The sequence below is a fragment of the Trachurus trachurus genome (assembly GCF_905171665.1).
Source record: "Trachurus trachurus genome assembly, chromosome: 6".
In the NCBI taxonomy this organism is placed as follows: domain Eukaryota; kingdom Metazoa; phylum Chordata; class Actinopteri; order Carangiformes; family Carangidae; genus Trachurus; species Trachurus trachurus.
In genome coordinates, this window is record NC_139897.1 from 16710485 (window position 1) to 16726612 (window position 16128).

Below are 16128 nucleotides of genomic sequence, written 5' to 3' on the forward strand. Positions count from 1 at the left end.
AAACTTTATTGGCAAGCCCTGCTTGATTACGGCACTAAACTAGAATAACAAGGAATATGGGAGGAGGGGACGTGGATTATATACTAAACAGACATTAGTGGGCTCTATTCAAATATCTGGTGCATTTTAATAGGAAGCCCTTTAAGGCCTCTGTCTCTGAAGGAGCTGTGTAGAAAACCAGTAGTGCCATGACATATACTGTGCACAAATAAAAAATTACATGACCGAAATACATGGAATAAGAGGAGAAAAGAGATATATATCAAAGGATGGAGGAAGGGAAAGAGGGATAGATTTCCCGTCATTAATGATCTATGGAAAATCCTCTGTCTATTTTCAGATATACTGTTAATGGCTGCTCGCTGCCATTAAAATCGTTGCTGTCCTGAACTCTGCTATTCACATATTGGCTGCTGCTTCATCTAATATTCATCTACTGGAGGTCAATGGCAGTGGTGGCATGCTTAATTTGTATAAACAAATTAAGAGTGGAGAGTAAGAATTTTAAATGAGTAAAGGGTTTAGATTTAACAAATATAGATTTTACACATACATACAGTACATACAGTATATACAAAACCCTAAATGTCTCACTTTCTCTCTTACTTTTGATGCCCTTTTATTTTAATGAACAAATAACTGTTGAACAAACAGGATGTTGTTTTTGGTGACATCCATCCTGACACATTAACAAACTGAGATTTGCGTTGTTTGAATGTATGAAGCAAAAAAATAAAATAAAATTTAAATCATGAATCGACATGCAGAGAGAAAAAGAGAATTTGTTTCTCCTCAGCACTCCCAACAGCTCAGTGAAAGAGGAAGCCTTTGAAAGAGAACAGACTCTGCAATTATTTCCTCAACACTGGTGTCTTGAACAATACCTGCAGGCAAAGATTTTGCAAAGGCCTCTTTATCCTGGACCCTAAATTACCAGGCAAAGCACTGAACCAACTGTTCAACCTGCAGTTGAAGCGGAGGGTGGTGTGTTGTTCATTCATTACTTAACTTTATCTTATAACTTCAGATACTTAGTGCTGAAACATTACAAGAAAAGCATTTAAATCAAAAGTCCAGTAAGCCTTGTGTCATTAGCAATACTATATAGTGACTGGTGCACTGTGTGTCAAACCAACACAAGCAACCACAAACCTAATGCAGGGGTCACCAGTGATTAAATATATCCTAGTGTTATCAAGAAGCTCAACAGAATGAAGAAAAAAGCCTGTGATAACAGAGTTGTGACTCAAAAGCAAATGAACCACAGCTGTCCGTCCCGCAGCTTCCACACTCACCGATCGGCTCCCTCTGCTCAGTCAGTTGAACTACAATGACCCCTACTGGCCTCAGATGGTACTGGGGAAGTGAGGTCGTCAGACAAAGAGCTTGGTGCTTCATTGTGAACTTGTGGCTTTTACTCTTGACTCACGAAAAAGAGAGTCTAAAAAAGGAAAAACAGAAATGATCATTCTCTTTACTGTCTAGTATTTTAAACTCCATATTTTCCTCCAAACTCTACATCAAAACCCACAGTTCTGTCTTTATTTTTTCGAGTTTATCTTTCATCTTCTTTCATTCACTTCCATCTCATCCTCCCATAGCCCCAACATCCTGCCTCTTTTCTCTTCCTCTCCCTCTCTATCTCTCTCGAGGCCTTGGCACCCTCTGCAGGGCCTCTCCCGCTGGGTGTGTTGGCAGAGCTCTGTCTCTGATTCACCCACAGCGTGCCCTCTGGCTTAACAGGCTGGCACAAGGACACTAAGCAGAGTTGAGAGAGGAGGGCAAGGCACGAAACAAGAGAGATACAGACTGATAAAGCCATATATTGGTGAGGAAAGTTGTCTGAGAGCAGGGGAGCTGAATGAGTTAAGTTATCTGAGACAGTTTTAGGCCTGTGCTTTCTGTGAGCAAGGCAGAAAATGTAAGATTGGAGCGCCGGGAACTATTCTGTTGGTTTGCACGTGTGTCTGGAGGAGGACATTAGAGTGAGACACACATGCAGCCTCACCTTGAAGAACCACTGACCCCACACACCTTTATTGCATCTCCAATTAGAGGAGAGGGAGGGAGGAAGGGAGAGATACAGAGAGGGAGAGACGGAAAGGGAGAAAGAAAGAGGGGGAGAGATGTATTTCATAAATGTAGTTCCATAAAGAGCACTGACCCAAATGGCATTCAGTAATTCTTCCCTGTGCCAGAGGAGGTGGGATAATCAGAAACTTCATCAAGTTCACTCCTTCCTTCTCTCCTTCCCTGCGTCTGCAACACCTCCTACTGTCCCACCCTCTGCTGGAACCTCTTAAACAAAAATCGCATGTAATAACTGCATAACGTATACGGTGCATCAGGAGCACGCATCAAAGAACATCCCTCTACACCCCCTGCCTCCCCTCCTTCATTGCTTAATTTTAATTAAACAAGTTTCCTCCACTCAGAGTCTCTCCATCTCTCATCTCTTTGATCTGTTCCCCATCCGAATCACAGCAAAAGAAACAGTCCATCTCCACTTCGAGAAAGTCGTACGTGTTTGATTACGAAGACTTCCAGACAGCAGCACCGTCACAGCTCTGATTCAACGTACACAAAAAGGCATCAGAGCGCTTTTTAAAAAAAAGTACAAAAAAAAAAACATTTCTTTGTCAAACACTACAAGCCCGTGTGGGTCTACCAATAAGAGCAGAACACATTCCTTTTTGAAACTGTTCAATAAATTCAAATCTGTCTTCATGACAATGTCGGCAATACATATCAAATCTGTCACTGCTGTGTTGAGATGGATATGGGAGGGCAAAAATCTGAGAGAAAATAATGCAATTAAAGTATGTCTCAAGCGCCAAGTCACCATCGATCCATTTGCTCTCTTTTTCAATACACTATGGACTTAACATGGACTTATTCTTTCTTAAGCACAACTGGGACCGCTCCCCACCCCTGGGGTGCAACACTGACACAATGCTTCAAAAGAACATTTTGTTTATATGTTCAATACCAGAAACATCAATAAAATTATCCAATCATTAATTTCCAATTCAATACAAATTTAATGCAGAGCCACGGAGTAGCCAGCTCATATCCAATAAGGACATCTATCCCCGATCACTCAGCTCAGTGCTTCACCCTGCACATGCACACACACACACACACACACACACACATACTTACACACACTTATCAATGGGCCTGTCCCTAAAAAAGCTATTCCTCACAGACCGACTCAATACTGTGCAGTGGTGGGGGAAAGAAGGAAAAGAGCAAATAAGGAGTATGGGAGTGGAGGGGGGAGGGGGAGGGCTTATTATTTCTGAAGCACAACTGTCAAGGTCAGAGTCTTAACACTGGACGGTTCGGTCGAACGGGAACATGGAACCAGCGGTGGGGAGAAGTTTGCACATACTGAAATATAAAACCCAATCCATCAAATGAAAAGTCTAACACCAAGAGGTTTATAAATATTATCAGTAAAATGTACCTGAAGTATCAAAAGCAAAAGAGAAACTCATTATGCAGCAGAACAGACACATCCAAGTCTAGACAACATCTGAAAAAGTTGTGTAAAACCTTTTGTGAGGTAAGTAAGTAAGTGACCACTTTTTAGAAAGATGTGAGCTCATCAGACCTCTGTGGCCTCCTCCTCGAGGTTAAAGGCTCAAGGCTAAAGTATAGCAACAGCATTTTCAGCTGTTGGTGGATAAAGTAGACATTTCAGAAGAGTGTATCAAAACACCTAATATTTCTGATCTGCTGCCTCAGTTTCCACACATTTTTAGCATCCACCTTGAGTCTGATAATATAATAAAAGTGCCATGTAAAACTGGTTGTAGCCACTGTTAAATCAAGCTTTGTTTGTATGCAAACTACACTAACTATGACTAAAAACAAAGCAGTGAACTAAAAAGCACAACATGTCCCTTTAAATGTTGTGGACTATAAGGACAAAGTAGTATTGAATAGAAATTCAAGTAACTCAAAAATATAGTTAAATACAATTGTGTGTGTTTGTTCGAATACAGGCCACCACAGGCTGGAAGTACAGGCTGAACGTGGTGAAACAGTGTGTGGAGAGAGAAATGAAAACATACAAACACAAAAACATCTCATACATCATGGTTTCACTGTGACTTCTGTAAGGAGCTCTTATGTGCTGCGATCAACAAGCTCTTCATGGTCAATTCTGAGATCAATGGCAGGTACAACTGTTCTGTGCTCGATGATGCAATCTATAGCTCTGTGTTGCATGTGATTAGGAAATATGTGGAACCGCTTTTTTATCAGTATTGAATATCATACCAGGTAGTGAACCCGGCTGAGCCCGCGCGTAGCGTAGCGTATACCCACCGTGACATGATGCGTATCAGATAGAGCTGTGAGCTACATGTGTGTTTTTAACATGTTAGAGCTGGCGAGATGACACGAGAGCCAAGGTTCAGGGGTCAAGTAGAGTCAAACCAGGTAGGCAATTGGCTGATCAGGTCTGAGTGTAATGACTAATCAATGGCTGAATGCATTAGCCTAATCTAATGGGCCAGGTGGGAGAGGACAGCGCTAGACGCATGGAACACATGATTGAGCACAACATGCAACAGTAATGCAATCAATAACACACAGAGTGGTCTAACCCCAAGGGGTGTCCCCACTACTGGAATGACTTGCTCCACATACATTTAGGAGGCGCTCTGTATATGTGTGTGTGTGTGTGTGTGTGTATGTGTGTGTAAATATGTATGGATGGTTGGTTAGGGGAGGACAGAAAAGGAACCAAGCTGTTTTAGTCTGATTGATTGCATTATGAAATGAAATGAGGGAAATCAAAGCCTTTTGTTTCTGGCCAGCACCTTCACACACCTCAATGAGTAGCTACTCTAAACCCACCGAAGAGAGAAAGAGAAAGAGATTCACTAAAAGACAGAGTGAAAGAGAAAGTCATGTTAAGTCATGGGGTGCTTTGTTAATGTAAAAAAAAAAAAAACAAGGTGAAACACTCAGTCTGTTTATATAATAAAGGGAAGGAGAGGTGAGACGTTCTTCATACAATATTTAGGGTCATCCCCGGAGAGAAAGCACCTCCTCTGTGTGTGATTTGACCTTCCACCATCACTCAGCAACCAGCATTATGTGAAACTGTATGTGAGTTAAAAGCATTGCTGAGCTCTCAGGTACCAGTCTGTACATTACTGAGGTCATTCACATCTGTGACCCCTATCAAGTAAATGTGTTTTAATGCAAAGCATGTCATGCAGAATAATGCCATATCACAGAGGAAATACACATCTAACACTGGCATTTGTTAAATGAAATGACAAATTGGAAACTTTAAACAGACTTTTTTTTTGTTTTCTTTTATTGTGTTGTTGTGTATAACTATGAAAAGGTGACAAAACGCTGATCATCTCATGAGGAGATCAACCAGAGAGCCACTAGCTAGAGAGAAAAGGAGGAAGGAAGAGAGAAAGAGAGAGAGAGAAGAAGAAGAGAGATGACAAGTTAGGGACAAGAGCCAGTCAGAGCAGAGGACAGGCCTGGGTCAATACTTGCAGCACATACTGCTGACACTGCACTGCTCAACACACACATGCACATGTGCGTGCTACACACACACACACACACACACACACACACATTTTCACATGGACATGTACACAAAAGATAGAGAGACATCAGACCAATCAGTCAGCCGGTGTCAATATTTCAGGAGGAAGACAGCAAGAAGGAGAGAATACGTGTGTGTGTGTGTGTGTGTGTGTGTGTGTGTGTGTGTGTGTGTGTGTGTGTGTGTGTGTGTGTGTGTGTGTGTGTGTGTGTGTGTGTGTGTGTGTGTGTGTGTGTGTGTGTGTGTGTGTGATAAAGACAAACATCCCCACAATTCAGGAACTTTTAATATCACCTTCCTGGGTGGCATTTTTTTTGCAGAAGAATTAAAGAAGACTGAAAAGAAGTGAAAGGTTCAGTTCAGTTGAAATAAACAAAATGCATGTACAGGTATTTGTTCATTTTCCAGCATAATGGGGATTTTCTGAAACAAAACAAATCTGTTAATTTTTTAAATGTAAGTTTTCAGTGCTGTGTGCAACACAATCTTTTAACCTGTCTCGGTTTCATGAGTGATTTCTAAAAAGCTGGGCAATTTGAAATTCAGATGAGCCAAGTGAGTTAAATTGTTCAGATTTTTTTTTCATCTCATTTATTAATCGATAAATCAATTGACTGTTTGAAAAAAAAATGAATTGATAAAAAATTCTGATTACCAATTAATCATTTGGGTGCTTTCAGCATGGGAAAAATGACAAAGATTTACCGCTTGCAGATTCAGATGTGAATATTTTTTTCCTGTATGATGAAGGTTTTGACGACACCACCCTGATCCCTGGTGGTGCTTACCTTATAACTGCTTTTTTGTACGTTTGTTTTTTGGATTATAATCAAGACAATTAATTTATTAATTAAGAGAATAATCAATTAATTAACCAGCCTTCATCCCATTCTCTTTCTTTGCATGTATTGTATATGTACACCATCTGTGCACTAATGTGACAATATGGTGATGAGTCTGTGATGCAGCCACACAATTTATCTCATCCTTACTGATGTTACCTCATTGTCGATTTTTGTGTTTAGTGTGTTTAGTGTGTGTGTGTGTGTGTTTAGCGCGTGTGTGTGTGTGTGTGTGTGTGTGTGTGTGTGTGTGTGTGTGTGTGTGTATGTGTGTGTGTGGCTCTATCACAGACCTCTCTGTGATAGGGGCCTCTCCATCTTTGAAATGAATTAGTGTGTGGTGCCTTATTGAGTGAGGTGCAGCGTTTAAGTGAAACTGATGAGAGATGTGTGAGCGGTGAGGACTGGACTATAAGTATGTGGCTGGGGTCACAGGTTAATCCCTATTGATTTACTCCACCGTCTGCATACAGCGACACAGGAAGACAAGGAAGGAGAGGCCTGCTTTACCAGCTATCACACAGCACAAACGCAGGATAAAAATCACGGCACACACACATCCACACTTACACACACACACACACACACACACTCACTCTCTCTCTGTTACCTGATGCTAAGTAGGGTAAGGACAAGAAAATTAAGTATCATTTAATCTCTAAATAGGTAGTTAAAGACCCTCTGCTTAGGAAGATTGCAGACCGTGACCTCCTAATAATCATGACCTCCTAAGAATCAATGAAAGATAGAAGATGACTGATATTAACGCGAGTGTCTCATCAGGCGCTAAAATGTCTTTATCGAGACGTCGTGCACGTGTTTCTGCAAAACGGGCTTAACATGGGGAAACGCACATGAACATGCACACACACATCTGTCGGCGTGGTAACAGATTTAAACTCTACATTGAAAGTGTGAAATCACAGCGACTCCCAACAGACCGACAGACCAGACCGACAGTGTGTTTGATGAGAAACCCAAATAACACCCGGACCAGGCTGTATGTATAAACAAGCTCTTCACAATTTCACCCCAGAGGAGGAAAGGTGAAATATTACATTAATATGAACAACTATTAATAATAACCCCCCCCCTCTCTCTCTCCCCTCCCTTTACCCCATCACTCCTTCTCTCTCCATCTCTGTCTCGCTTACTCCCTCCCTCTCTCTCTCCCTCTCTCTCTCTCTCCCTCTGCCTCTAATCCTATCATGCGGGCAATAAGTGTATGCACCATGAGCACATTTAATTTCTGCGGTTGGTTTTCAGCGAGCCCAGAGGTGAGCCTTAATAAGGATCAATGGCACTTTATCTGGGACAGCACCCACTTCACAGCATGCAAATTACACAGCAACCCTTAAAAAAAGAAATGGATTTAATTAAAAAATGTAGAACCACAGGCTCTGGAAATTCAATTAAAGGATTTATGCAAAGGTTGGCTAGCTTTTTGTGTTGCAGTTCCTGCTTATATAATGAGCTTTTCATATTAAAAATCAATAGGTAATCTGGGCTAGGGGATCGGCTGCTTATGTACATTTTTGAAATCAATTTGAAAAATAGTCCATCAGCTCTGTGTCACAACAAAGAGGGGAGGGAGCCGTGTGTGTGTGTGTGTGTGTGTGTGCGTGTGTTGGTGTGCGTCGACTCGGAGGGGGCAGGGGCAGGTGGCAGGAAGGCAGGAGAGGTGGACTGTTGAGGAAGGGGCGATAGGTTACATTCTTCTCCTCTCTGAGGGTCACGGGAAAATAAAAGCTCTGAAGTTGTAAAGGTGCGAGAGTCGGAGGGTGAAGGAGGCGATGTGGAAGAGTGGAGGGTAAGTAAGTGAGGATGTCTCTCTGGTCAGGTCAGTTTCTGGCTCTTTGGCCTGTTCTGATCCCTTCTATTAGAGAGAGGGTCCCATGGCGACGAGGGTCTAGCTGGCTCTGACCTGTGGCTCTGGGGTAATTTAGCCCGGGCCCTACTCAGACTCAGCCCAGACTCAGACAACCTCGGCTGGGGAGACGTCCTAATGGCCTCCCTGAGGTGTCTGGAGCTGGAGGAGCAGAGAGGATGTGGTTTAAGGCCTTTAAGTAATGCTTCTTCACGAGCAAAACTCAGTCCATCATAGAAAGATACAGTATACCATGAAGAGGTAAAAGCAAAACAAACATCCACTGTACAAATATATATATGTACACACAAGGAAAGGATTTATCACCCACAAAATGATTTTGCAGCAAAATTCAATTTGAAAATGTTTGATTCTTAAAAATGACTTTCTTCTTTAACTTGTTCCATTTTCAACAAGGATATTGTTCGTGCCTCCTTCACACTCATGTTGTATAACTGTACGTAGGCAGGAGGGGTGAATGACTGACTGCATACAGTAGCAGACTGTCAGCATTTGATTGGTTCTTTATTGATCGAGACACGCTCTCCATCACATCAACTCATCCACAATAAACCATTTACACAGTTTCCCTGTGCAGTGGACCACATAACCAGACCTCAGGCCATCTCTGTTCAACCACCGTGTGTGTGTGCGCATGTCTGAGCATGTGTGTGTGTGTGTGTGTGTCTGAGTGTGTGTGTGTGTGTTTTTTTTTAATGAAATGGTATCTCCGTGGACAATAATCCCAGTAACAGGATTGGGCAGGAACACACATGTCAATACAGCCAAATGGGATTGTATGCTTTTATCCATCTCCACACCAACACATCTCTCTCTCCTTATGTCTCTGCCTCGCTCTTAGTTCAGCAGCAGCAGCACAGCAGGGGATGTCTGGCACATTTAATATCTCTAGTTCCTCAAAAATGATTTAAAACATGGCCTCTTAAGGAAATCAGTGCATCATCAGAGTTTCGCTTGAAGTGTGTGAACTTCATACCAATTGATATAATGTGTAATATTCTGTCCACACGGAGTCTCAAGTCAGACTGAAGCTGACCCCCTCCCACCCCCAACCCCACCCCCAGTGTGTAGCTCCTAATCATCCAAGAGGACTCTATTACAAGGGCCTGGCAGCTCATCTAACCCTACAGAGGAGAAGGGGGGCTGGCAGGGAGACTGGGACCTCTGCTCCTCTTTCTTTCCACATGGTTGAGCACCATGCACACTACACCGACACATACACACTGACACACACACACACAGAGGTTTGTCTGAGTGTGCAGCAGGGCCACTGCAACTGTGTGCTACAACAGATAGGAGATAGAGCACCTGACCTCGTGTCTGTCTGCAGCAGCGAAACTGATAAAGAAGACTGAAGTAACAGAGGTCTGTTGTGCTCGCAGCGTCAATCACACTGTACGTCTGTTATATGGTAATGCTGATGTCTTCATCGCAGTGGACCTGTCTCTGGGGTTAACCCCCGAGGAGCTGCAGACTAGAGAGCTCCTGGTCACAGCAGGCGAGGCTCAGCAGAGGAGGCACCAGCAGTCCCACCACTCCTGACCGAAACAACCATTTCTCTCACACAGCCCTGACTGCTGGTGCCTGGTCAAAAGTTCAGCCTGTGCATATGTAAAAAGGTGGCCTGGTGCCCGAGGCAGGATCCTGGGTAAAATAATCATGCTAAAACACTAAGAAGCATGGGACGAGGCGAGAGCGCTGATGAAACCGGCCCCCGGGGGGACTGGAGTGTCTGATTGGACCAGCGGAGCCTCTTAGGCCCGTGCCCATAACAACCCCCTCCCCTCTTTCTACCCATTATAGTGGATGATGAGGTACCGGAGCCACTGCCCACTGTGATCTCCATGCAGCTTTGCACTGTCTGTGCCTATAGTTAAGGTATAGATTTGATGAGTATAGGCTGAGCCCAGCTGCTTGGAGCCTGAGGGTAGACTGATCTTGAGGGAGCAATCAGTCAGTCAACAAAATGTCACAGGGTCAGCGTTACAGCGTGACAAGACGGTGACAACTTCACAAAGGTTACAGCTCAACTAATAACTGCAACAGTCACTGAAATTCATTATGTGCTTTCTAAACGTGTACCCAGCCTGAGTTTTGGTTCAAAGTGATTCATCTAAAAGCTTTTACAGCATATACTACATGATCTTGACAGGCCTCAAAATCTTTTCCATCGTACATCAAATAAATCAATCAAAATCTCTGTCAATCTAAAATTTGAGCATTAAATTGCTGCAATAAATTGCAGAACGGCGATAAAAGCTGCCTTTTGCCTTCTCGCTTTCTCTTAGTTTCTCTCACACTCACACACCACTGCAGGCTAGATCATCCAACACTGATAATCACACCAAAGGACACAGGGAAAACTCCCACTCTAAACACGCTGAATTAAAGAAACAGGAGTTACAGGCCTGGTCGCACAATCTCTGATAAGTAGATCAAGGCATGGGGAGGGGAACATGATGTTAGTGAGAGATAGTTTGCCTGATTAAAATGTCATGGCTCTTTATAGATGCCTTTCTCAACTCAGCAAAATGAAATCAGCTCTCTACATCAATAGCAGAGTGGGCTGTGCACCCCGCTAATGGAGAAGTTTCTTTCCCTTAAGTAGAATCCACAACACAAAGAATGCAAAATATAGGAAGTGAAAAAATACATTTTGGTAATACGCGAACCAAATACTGAATCAAAAGATAAAAGTGGAGTGTAAAAGTGAACTGCTGATAAAATAAGAGAGCATGAAGCACATTTAATGACGAAGGAAAAGCAAGAGCAGGATTGGATGACCAAGAGCACAGTGCACGGCCTGACATGACATTTCCTCCCCTTTTCTAAAACAATCAAATTAAAGATTTAGGACCACATGTAGCTGCAGGTGTTTCAGTAGTCTCCAGGTTTTGTCTGTGTGTGTGTGTATGTGTGTGTATGTGTGAGTATGTGTGTCTACTCGTGTAGGGCAAGCGTATATCACTCCACCTGTGCTCCTATAAATCAAACCTGTGTTTTAAATGAGAGGCTGGTTATTTGCGCAAGAACACACACGGGGGTTTTGTGATTGTTTTTTGGAGTCGACATTCTGCTTATGTTTGCATCCCAGAACAATCTCCATGGATCCCGCAAGCGTGCGCAAGCAATTAAAGCGATACCATCTTCATATCCCCGCAACCAATAACTGAAATTATATCACTGTTTTATTAAGCCCTTAATGTGGGGGCAGAAGGAGTGAAGAGTGGGATTTTAAAGAGGATACACTTTTAGGGGCCTTATCAACCCCAGATTTAAATAAGAGCAAATGCTCAGCTTAAGGGTGTGCCTGTGTATCTGTGTGTGTATGTCTGTGTGTAAGACTGTGTGTCTGTGTGTGGCCTTTATCAGACATGAGTTTTAGCTAATCGCTGTGTCAGCACACCAGAATTTAATTACTAGCTCTACCTTTGTCCTTTAATATTTACTAACATCTACACTACGTTTAATTAACCAAGTGTAGAAAAGCCATTGCCCCACTCTGGAAGAGAAACAGCTCTGCTAATTGCATCTGTGTGCTCACATCCAAAACGTTAACACCCTTCCCTCAGACACACAAAGAACATAGAAGTGTCATCCACTCCAGGGTACACTTCCAAATCATCTGATTAAAGAGCATGTTAAACACATTTTTTGGTCCAGCTAAAGTCGACACAAACCAGATTTGAAGATGGAAACGAGACGGTAAGTGATGGAAAAAGAACTAAGGAAAATGTTAGGGAAGGTAAAGAGGGCGTGGGAGAAAAAGTGTTTTGTGACAGACATAGTCAAATTGAGGAAATGTTCAGCTTGGCATTTTGTAAAAGGTGCTGAGGAGCAGTTCCTCTCATCTCTCATCCTATGTCAGAAGGAGGGTAGACAAATGACGGCCCGAGGCCTTGTGTCTGTCAAACATGATGGATCAGAACAACGCTCCACTAAAACTCCACCACGCTGCCTTTCAACACATTTTCCCTTCAGTGCAAACACTAAATTGATAAACTATGAAGAGGAGCTAATGGAAAGATGTAATAGTATTAGTCAAACTAAAGCATATATATTAGGGGGCTGTGGAGCCCAAAGGGTGAAGTGCTGCTATCCGCTGAAAAGTCTTTGCAGAGCAGGGGACCCAACAGACATGAAGATAAATAATAGTGCTGGATTTTATCCCTCATAACCAAAGTGTGTTTTTGGACATTAACCTCAGGCACCTAATATTCACGTAAAAGCTCACACAAGTGCTGTGGACGCTGTCTCACACAGACATAGAGATGTGTCCTCACACACCACAGATGCTACTCTGAGCAGTATTACAGAGCTTGTTGTCACAGTGAAAAACTGAGAAGAAACTTTACATTTGCTGATATAATGTCATCAGAGCTCATAGAGAGCAATACAGAAAGGCTTTTTACACAATTTTAATGCAAACACACGTATAACAGCACTTCTGTATGGAATTTAAAAAGCTTCATTCACTTCAGTTGATTCATAACCAACAAAATGGTTGATTTTTGCAAACTGACAATGTGCAGACTAATGAAGACAAACAGAAATGACACAATCAGCAGAAATAAAAAAAAGAGGCAATTGTGAATAACCAAAGATCACTTTTTTTTTTTAAATTCTACCCAGAAAAAAAGCAACGACCTTTTCACCCCATATTCCCACTGTAACCACCACAACATATGGTAATAAACCCTCTCCATCAAAAACAGCACAGACAAACTCCAGTGAATCAGCAACACCCTACTGAGAGCAGCCTGAGTAAGACATCCTGCCACAGTCACATGACACAACCCCAAAGCTGATCAGCAGCGTCTGTTTAAGGGTCCAGTGCCAGCTTCCATAATGAACCAGGTTATACTCAAACCTGGTGTTCATTAAGGACAGTGTGCAACTGGAACAGAAGCCCGATAACAAAATGCCACTCAGGTTCACATGAGGCAGGCTACAGAGGTTTCTCCAACGCTGCCCATGTGAGCACTGAAGTCCTCCAACACGACCGCAGTGGAGTCCCCAGGCCCTGCTCATGACCACAAGTACTGTTTGGTGCATAGACATAAAATGCAGATGCACAGAGGTAACATTCCCAAAGTATGAGGGAAAATCCAAACCAGTGCTCGCTACAAGCTCAGTGCAGTAGTTTGGCTCCAGAGCTGTAGAGGTGAGCCGAGCTACATGCATCTGCCACAGCTGTGTCTATGGCACCAGCTTCAGTTCCTCCCCCATTAGAGACTGACCATTCATGTCCCAAGACCCTTACCTGGGATGAATTTGGCAAGAGAGACCCCTCTCGGATCTTTTGTTGCAAAGAACACGACAGGAACCAACCATGTCTCTCATCTCAACATTAAGCCTGTAAACAGTTAGAAACCACGGCACCTGGTCTCCTCAGCTTGTGAAAAACATAACGTCTTCACTGTGTATCTGCTCTCAGACGGGTCTTTGCACAACAAGGTTGAGTCAGCCTGCTAATATAATTCACAACTTAAGATAGTGCATCTGAAAATATCTGGCAATAGGTTCTCCTGGTGGGAAAGAGGTGTATGGTAAAAACATATTTGACAGAGAGCTTATTATCTTGGTACTCTAGAGTACATGACTTCACGGGATAAGGGACTTGAGTTTGCGCAGTGCATTTACTGTAACCTAATAGTCACAGTACACAGGATCTGGAATATCGCCTACCCTGGTGAAAGGATAGGGGAACGCGCTCTCAGAGTTAAATAAACAGTGACAAGAGGAAGAGGAAAACAAACCATGGAGTATCTCTCTATCTTTGAAACCCAGGCTCTCCCTGAGCCCTCAGCACTCAACGGATCAACCCCTCTCCATCCTTTTCCTCTCCTCTCTCCCAGGAGCGTGCCAAGACAAATATATAGGCAGAGTAAGCGACACAGAGTCCCGAAAAAGAGAAGATTGGAATATAGGGTGTAGAAATTCACCGACTTGCTTCCAGTGTAGAAAAATACATCATCCTGCTGTATCAGTCACGCTACAGGTTTTGCAGTCACACTTTTTCTAGTAACTTGTTTGTTTTTTTTGTCTCTTACCATAGACTTCGTGAAAGGTCTGGCCAGCGTGAAGAGAAAGGTCATCAGCCACCAGCTCCGGTGAATCGAGGTGTACATCATGTTCCCAGGATGCACTGCGTTGGAGGTGACACCGTGAGGCGAGAGGCGGCGGTGGAGCTCGTTGCTGAACAGGAGGTTGCAGAGTTTGGCCCGATTGTACGCCAGCATGGACCAGTACTCCTTCTTCGGGGGAGACAGCATGGCTAGGTCCACCTTGCCGCATGAGTCTAACAGGTCTGTGAACCTGGAACATAGACCATAACAAGAGTATTTAGAGTGTGTGTCTGTGTGTGTCTGCCTGTGTGTAGGCTTCTCTACCAGCAGATGTGTGTTGCTGGCTGCATACAAATCAAAGACATGACATGATGTTCTTTAATTGCCTCCGACAGAGCTGTTAAACTCCAGATGTTTGACAAGGCCCCTTAAACATTACACTGCTCGTTGTGTTATTATGCAGCCACACAATAACATCGCAATACACAGACAGGAAAAGTGCACACCCCGTGTGCTGTGTGTGTAGCCTGTGTGTATGTGTGTGTGTGTGTGTGAGAGAGAACGATAGGCTCCAAACCGGCAGAACACATCCTACATATTAATCCAGTCATTAGAAAACAACCAATCAAAATGTCACCTGGTTTCCTTGTTGTGATTTTACAAGCTTGCTGCCTCTTGTTTACTGTCGCCTTCCGCAACATCCTTGCTTGGCTAAATTACAACATCTGCAGGCTTTTCATTTCATGTGCTGCAACTTCATAACTACTTTAGCAAGTAGAGGTTGATAAATCAATTGCCAGAGCACCGAATGGAGGTTTTTTTTTTTTTTTCAAATATGTTCACATGTAATACTGAAGTAACATCTGAAAGAGGTTTTTACAGTGTTATGACAAACAATGAATCCCAATCTCTGTCTGATGGTTCACGCACGTCTTTGCATGATGACATATGAAGATTTTAGGTGGCAAAATATATCTTGTCTGTACATAAAAGTGCAGACCTGCTCAGATCTATCAGTGGTAATTACATTAAGGATCAGATCGGACCAGATCTGATGCAGTACTAGAGCAAAGTAAACCTGTACTGGGCCAATTCCACAGTAAGCCCCTATGGTGGAAACTGATAAAGTGTCCAGCCATTACTTGTGTGTCCATCTCTCCCACCTCTGTCCCTTATAGGTCAATACTTTGCCAGCGGACAAGGGGCTTAGGGAATACAATATGCTGCCAGGTCAGGGGTCACACGCGCTTGTGAGGGGAGGCTAAGTGAATAAACGGGAAATCAGCGGAAAGTGAAAATAACACAAGCACAAAAGGGGGAAACTTCAAAAGATGTAATATAGGTTTGGAATGAGGTGGACAGAATGGAAGATGTAATATGAGATATTGTCTATTTTCGCTCCTTCTTCTCCTCCCTCTAGTCTGCGTCAGTGTGTAACTGACTCTCTCTGGTCCTGCCTAAGCCCTCTTTGAAGGGGTTAACGCCACTGCCGCTTGCAGGAGAGGAGAGAAGGAAAGGTGAACGTATGGAGGTGGTGGGGAGACAGAAAAGGAGAGAGGGAGCTGCAGGGCAAAGAGAGGAGAGAGTATATCTGACCATTTCTGGCTTCTGGAGAAATGGTGCACATTTTTGCCTGTTCCGATAGCAGCCTGACAGTTTTTTTTTACACCACCAAAAGTTGTGTGAACACACTGTTTCTGACTGTGTAGGAAAGTCTTGCATCAATCAAACTCTGTCAATATT

General features: G+C 43.2%; 1 protein-coding gene across 2 annotated transcripts in view; it reads right to left on the reverse strand.

Moving 5' to 3' along the window:
* wwox (WW domain containing oxidoreductase) overlaps positions 1-16128 on the reverse strand; it is a 129022-nt gene that overhangs the window by 72030 nt on the left and 40864 nt on the right. For both annotated transcript variants that reach the window (XM_083974537.1, XM_083974538.1), the window contains exon 8: positions 14371-14635. In XM_083974537.1, the coding sequence (XP_083830663.1) occupies positions 14371-14635 (265 nt within the window). The remainder of the gene's footprint in view (positions 1-14370; positions 14636-16128) is intronic.